Raw genomic sequence first — 6648 nt, forward strand, 5'->3', positions numbered from 1 at the left:
GGAGATGAAACCTATATCCCAACCTCCCACCCTGTCTGCATCAGTGAAGTGGCACCCCCTTGCTCCACAGAAAAGCCCTCTTCACCAGGGCTGATTTTGGGACTGTCAGCAAAAGAGTCTCTGCAAAAGAGTCCAATGTAGATAAACTTCCTATTTTCGTGTCGCCCTGTTTACTTGGCCACTGGCCGAGAAGATACCAGCACTCCAGGTGCTGGACACCCCCTTACTAGTTTTCACAATCGTATCCAGTATAGTACTTTGTAGAAATGTGCAAACCAGGCCTCTGGCCTTGAGCTGGGCTTCACAGAGATGTCTACATTTTTAAGATAAGTTACAACTGGGCCCATGGTAACAGCTGGAGGGGGAGGAAAGAAAGGGGAGAAGAAGCTCTCCCCTTCTCAGGTGTGGTCCTTGAAGGGTTAACTTGACCAGAACAGTGAAAGAAAAAGCTGCTTTGATGTGAACTTCTGCAGACTGTGAGCTTCTGAGCCCTCCCCTTACACACTGGGGATAAAAATCTGAAACTCCCTGGTTCAGGGGATTGACTGGTTACAGCAAAAGCTGTGCCCTCTGAACCTGGCTGCAGCCAAACAAAACTGTTTCCTGCTGTCTTCTGGTGCCCTGCCTCCTCTGTCCCTACAACACAAGTACAGAGTCCTGCTGGGAAGCTGAACGGGCCACAAGACGGATGTGCCAACCAGGGACAGTGCTGGGCCAGGTCTGGACCCAGACTGCCTGGCCCCCAGGGAGGGGCGTCTGCCCCCTGCCCCTGTCGGGCACCACTTTCTGTTTCCCTTTGCAACCCCCGGGTCCTCTCACAAAGGCCTGTCTTCACCACAGGGCGGGGGGGGGGGGGGGGGGTGAGGGGGGGTGCAGAGAGAAGGTGTCTGAGCCTGAGGAAGCTAAGCCACCCTAGGCCCTCCCACCAAACCAGGAAGAGGTGGGGCTGGCACCCAGATGGCCCTGGGAGGTCACTCCTGACCAGATCCATCGGGGGCTTCCAAAGCCAGGGCCCCTTAACAGGAAAAGAGAGCCCAGTGTCGGAGGCGACAGCCGAGCTACCTGGGACAAGCCTGTCCTGGGGGCTGCGGGCACACTCCACGGATCAGGAGGTGAGGGGGCCTGAGAGGGGAGGGGTGGGCAGGGGGGAGGGAAAGCACCCCAGGGCCCTCTTGCCTGGTGACCGAGGCGGGAAGGCGGTGTGTAGGAGGACACTGCCAGGCAGGGACTTTCCTGAGGCCTTAGCAGAGGAACTGGAACCAGAGCACCCAGTTCTCTGCCCCTGGAGCCTCAGACTAGAAGCCCCCCTGAGGCTCCCCCACTTCCTGTGCTTCCTGGGCCCAGCACAGCCCTCTGTCCGCCCGCAGTGGCAGAATGATTGAGCTAACCTTGGAGGCAGCTACAGAGCACCTTTGTGAGTTTTACTGGACAGACTGACCCCGTTTTGCCATGGAGCTGTGTGGAGGAAACCCCCCACCAAGACTGGAAGCACCATGGTTTCCCAGAAGGAAGATGGGGCCACTGGGAGAGGAGAGGCAAATTGCTCTTAAAATCAATTCTAGTTTGCTTCTAGCAAACCTGTTTTAGCTCTTCAAGGTCAAGGTTCTTGATTTGCTGTTAAGAGTGTGACTGTCTAAAATTGTGTCGAAATACTTGAGCCTTGAGCGGGCAGGCTGGAGGGTTCCCAGAGCGCGGGAGCTGGGGGCCAAGGTGGAAAGTCCCAGACCACAGGGAAGCACAGGCTGTGATCGGGCTGGTGACGGAGAGGCCGCAAGTCGCCCGTCACCTGATGTGGGGCAGACTGGCCACTTATCCAAGGCCACAGCCCAGCAACGGTGTCACCTCTTTAGCTCTTCATCTGAATCCACCGAAGCCTTCCTAATGGGCATAAGAGGTGTCAAAACCAGGTTTCCGCTGATGACATGAGTGGCATTGTTAATTAGCATCCCAGATGCTAGCAGGGGTTTGGTCACTGGTGCAGGAAGCAGTGTCTTCTTGAGATTGTGGGAAATACCCAAGGAGAATAGTGCTGGCCAGGCAGCCACAGGAAGTGGACATCATTTGCACCTGTGGTCTATGCCTTAAGGACCAGCACCCTGAATTCTGGGTCCAGACATGGTTTCTGAGGGTCCGTGATCACCTGAGCCCAACTGGATGGTCAGCCAAGTTGCATTTGCCTAGGGTAACGTCAGAACCTCTGGGAAGACAGAGCTGAGTGTCCTTTGAGATTCCTGAGCAGCTGTCAAGACAGACATCCGCTTAATCATGATGCCCTCGTGATGTGGGGCTCTGGCCCAAGCACACCTTCAGTGGCCTCGCAGTGGTGGGTAGCCAGGCTCCCACTTCTGTCCACATACCAGACAGAATCCAGGAGGGCTGCAGTTCAGTGGTAGGACACTTGCCTGGTGTGCGCGCGGCGCTGGGTTTGATCCCCGGTGTAACCCAGGGTCTGTGGGCACTGGAGGGTTCTTGTGTCATGCACCCAAAGAATAAAGTGTGCAGGTGGCAGAGGGTGAGAACTCAGTAGCAGATTTATTAGAAGCCAGCAAGGAAAGCTCCCAGAGCAAGAGAGGAGACCAGAGAGGGCCCTGTTGGTGGCTCTCGGTCTGGAGGGTTTTCTACGCTCTTTTGCTGGAGAATGACCTCTCCTTAGCAGGTTTCCCCTGACCGGTCTCTGACTCCGTTGAGGGTGTATGATTTTAATCTCTCATTCCCCTGATGGGATGGTTAGTGTGCTTGACATCCTGTCCTTGTTCCTTAAAACAATACAACTGCTTGGGTTCAAAGCAGCTCTCTGGGTTGACTAGTGTTAGGGTCATAAGGAAGCTGGGGCAGCCCCAGGAAGCAGGGCACCTGAGGGGGGCCTTCCAGTCTGGCACTGTTAGCCCTGGGGTTTTTTTTTTTTTTTTCGTTTTTCTTTTCTTTTCTTTTCTTTCTTTCTTTTTTTTTTTTTTTTAAGAGAGAGAATTTTTAATGTTTACTTTTTAGTTTTTGGCGGACACAACATCTTTGTTTGTATGTGGTGCTGAGGATCGAACCCGGGCCACGCACATGCTAGGCGAGCGTGCTACCGCTTGAGCCACATCCCCAGTCCCAGCCCTGGGTTTTAATCTGGGATGGCAGGACCCCATTCTCCGAGGTCCCCATTTCTATGTCATTTCTATCTGCCTATAGTAAACCTATCTCCTGCTTCCTGTGCCACCCCCTCCCACCCCCACACAGAACCCGGTGAGTCTCCTGCCCACCCCAGGGCACTTTGAAATATGATGTTAAGAAGGGGGAAAAGTGAGGGAGAAAATCGAATCCTCTAAAGAGTGTAATCACAGATAGGGAGAGAGAGAGAACGGTAAGTCAGTCCTCCAACTGAAAGCCTCTGTCAGACTGTCCCTTAGCAACAGTTTGTCTGGGTCTTGCCTCTGGGTTCTTGGTGACACAGGACTGTGATCCATGTTCCCGAGCAGAGCAGAGAGCCCAGAGTTAGAGGAAAGGCGGGTTTCTAGGTTGCTAGTCCCTTCCCAGAGAGGAAGGTTCAGGCTTTGGAAGGTTGGGGTCCAGAGGCGGGGGAGTCCCAGACAAAGGTGTGTGACACAGATCCCAGTTAGGAGGGATGCCCCCCCCAGCCCAGGCAGAAAGGTGACATGGATGGGGTGTCCCCAGAGGACGGCGTCAAGGCTGGACTGTGAGAGTGGAGGGGAGGCACTGGGCACGGTCAGAGGGAGAAGCCACCCACTGCCATAGCTCCTTCCCTCCCTGCTCCTCTCTCACTCCCTCAGGGACCCAGGCACCACAGAGTGGATTCCCGAAGGCAGAGGCTATCTGAGCCCAGCGCAGGTGACCAGAGGAAGCTACTGGCTCCTGGTGCCTCCTTGTTACACGGAGGGTCATGAAGCTGCTAAAGAAGGAGACGTTCCACCTGCAGTTTAACAACCAGCACCGGTCGCCCAGGCCCTACTGCCGCCGGAAGACCTACCTGTGCTACCAGCTGCGGCTCCAGGGCTCCCCGTGTGACCAGGACTACTTTCAAAACAAGGTGCCAGGCGGTGGCTCGGGCTCAGGGGGCAGGGAGAGTTGCCTCCCAGGAGCCTGGAGCCTGGGGGATGGTCCTGAACTGCCCTTGAACTCCCCCCCACCCGGTGACCTTGGCTGGGTCCCAGCCCTGGACTTGCCAGAGGCCTGTACCCCAGAGCGTTCTTCCTTCCCTCCAGGAGACCGCGCTTGGGCTGCCCGGTCTCAGCTCGCTGCTCTGGAGGAAGCAGAGTCCTTGCCCCAGAGCTGAGCTCCGCCAGGCTCCTTGGTGGCCCACCAGCCTTGGGCGCTTCCCCTCCCACCTGCTCCTGAGGCTCCTGGGCTGAAACACAGTGTCCTTTGGTCAAGCTTGAGCAAAAGTCCCAAGGAGAGGCTTGACTGTGCCGTGGGGGTGGGGTCTGTCTACCGACCCCTCCCCTCGGGGCGCGGGGATCCTCGTGGGACTTGGGGTGTTGGGTTTGTGGGTGAGTGGAAGGGGGGACATGACTCTGCTGGACAAGTCTCCACACTAGAAGGTGGACAAGACTCAGCCCCACAGCCCCCTCCCGGCCCCAGCTGTGTGACATCTAACCCTCCTTCTCTCTGCCGGGGTCCCCCCTCCAGAAGGATCGCCACGCAGAGATTCGCTTCATAAAGAAGATCCGTTCCTTGGACCTGGACCAGAGCCAGAACTACGAAGTCACCTGCTACCTCACCTGGAGCCCCTGCCCCGACTGCGCCCAGGAGCTGGTGGAGCTCACACGAAGCCACCCCCACGTGCGGCTGAGGCTCTTCACCTCCCGCCTCTACTTCCACTGGCTCTGGAGGTTCCAGGAGGGGCTGCGGCTCCTGTGGCGATCTGGGGTTCAGATCTGGGTCATGAGTCTCCGAGGTAGGAAGGAGGGACCGGGCTGTCAGTGGACAGGGGCGTGTCCACAGGAACAGGGGACCGCCACAGGGGCCGGGCAGGTGGACAGAAGAGGGACTGGGTAGGAAGGAAGCCCCTGCAAAGCCCAAGATTTGACGCCTCCTGGAAGGAGGATCCTGGGGACAGGAGATGCCCGGGAGCGGAGGGTGGGGCAGGAAGGGACCTGTCCCCAGGCTGCGGCTCCCCACTACATTTCAGAGTTCACCCACTGCTGGGTCAAGTTTGTGAACCACGGGGGATGTCCCTTTGAGCCTGAGCTCTGGGAGAGGCTGGAGCAACGCAGCCAAAGCATACAAAATCGCCTCAATCGCATCCTGGGGTTGACACCTGTCACTGCCACCTGTGCCACCTCCTGTCCCCACCCATGCTGCTCAGGTACTCTCTTCCTCCTCCTCTCTCCCTACAGCCCCCACGTCTCTCTTTTCTCTAGACACCCTCTCCCAGTTCTTCCTGGTCTCCCTTTTCTCAGATACTCCGGCCCCCTCTCTGCGGCCTCCTCTCTGCGGCCTCCTCTCTGCGGCCTTCTCTCTGCGCCTTTCAAGGCCCCTGTGGCCTTGTCCCTCTTTCCTGGAGCACAGTCACCTCCATGCTCCTCTTCCTCACGGGCGCTTCTCGCCCACCGGCACATCCCGATTTCTTCTCTCTCAGCAGTCTTGAGTCTGGAGGATCTTACAACTAACTTCAGAAACCTCAGCTTTGACCCGCATCACCCTCCGCAATAAGAAGGGACTCTGAGAGCAGAGAGCATGGCGGACCCCACGCTGGTGGCCTTTGGGAGGAAGTACCACGCCCCACAAGTCCAGAAAGCCTCGCTTTCCCCCTTCATGTATCTGTGTTATAAGTGGGTGTCTAATTTTATGATTAAAATACTCAAGGTCATTTTAAAGTCTGTAAAAACTGGGTTATTTTTTAAGGAGGGGATGGGGCTATATCTGTTCTCCATCACCAAGGGGGAAATGTTTGGAGAATTCCCTGAAAAGTGTGGGATAGTTGGGTCATTTTGTGGTCCAAGTATCCTCTGTCCCTTCTCGGGCTCTAATCACGTGTCTAAATGAATAGATGAAAACTATTGAGCACAGGTAGGCGCTTGGTAGAGTTGATTTTATTATTTTATTTTTTGAGTTGATTTTAAAAAATGAAAGCCAAACCATTTTGGAATTGCATTATTCAGGCTTCTTGGTTAGAGCAACAAGCAGCAACTCCGGCCAATTAAAAGAAAACAAAACAAAAATTTAATTAAAAAGATGTTGGTTGAGACGGGTGCACTGGTACACACCAAGGATCCCAGCAGCTCGGGAGGCTGAGGCAGGAGCATCGTGAATTCAAAGCCAGCCTCAGCAAAATCGAGGTGCTAAGCAGCTCAGTGAGACCCTGTTTCTAAATAAAATATAAACTAGGGCTGGGGATGTGGCTCAGTGATCGGGTGCCCCTGAGTTCAATCCCCAGTACACCCCATCCCCCCCAAAAAAAGATGCTGGGTGGCTCAGTGATAATCCAGAAGACAGAAGATGACATTCCAAGGCTGCAAAGTCAGGAAGGAGCCTAAAGCTCTGTTGCAAAGCTGGTCTGAAGACAGCACAGTTTCTCTGGCACAAGGTTCCACACGCACTGCCCACACCTGGACACAGGACACCACCCAGAACCTCTGCCTCGGCGACCTCCACTGTGAACACCCCTCCAGAAAGGAAAAGCAGAGAGGAAGTAAGTTGCAATAA

At 55.5% G+C, this 6648-nt stretch overlaps 1 protein-coding gene across 4 annotated transcripts; it reads left to right on the top strand.

Annotated features, from left to right (window-relative positions):
- Positions 1 to 698: 698 nt before the first annotated feature.
- On the top strand, positions 699 to 5793 carry LOC308658493 (DNA dC->dU-editing enzyme APOBEC-3H-like). Of its 4 annotated transcripts, XM_081311216.1 has the most exons (6): positions 699 to 1112; positions 3175 to 3228; positions 3774 to 4030; positions 4630 to 4897; positions 5132 to 5308; positions 5582 to 5793. In XM_081311216.1, exons 3-6 carry the CDS (start codon positions 3884 to 3886, stop codon positions 5653 to 5655), a joined length of 666 nt encoding a protein of 221 aa, XP_081167342.1. In that variant the 5' UTR covers positions 699 to 1112; positions 3175 to 3228; positions 3774 to 3883; the 3' UTR covers positions 5656 to 5793. The 4 variants fall into 4 exon arrangements, with proteins under 4 accessions (XP_081167342.1, XP_081167340.1, XP_081167343.1 ...); XM_081311214.1 differs by lacking the exon at positions 3175 to 3228; XM_081311217.1 differs by lacking the exon at positions 3175 to 3228 and having other exon boundaries at positions 5585 to 5793.
- The last annotated feature ends 855 nt before the right edge of the window (positions 5794 to 6648 follow it).

Source organism: Spermophilus citellus, assembly GCF_964194105.1.
Source record: "Spermophilus citellus genome assembly, chromosome: 10".
Classification (NCBI taxonomy): domain Eukaryota; kingdom Metazoa; phylum Chordata; class Mammalia; order Rodentia; family Sciuridae; genus Spermophilus; species Spermophilus citellus.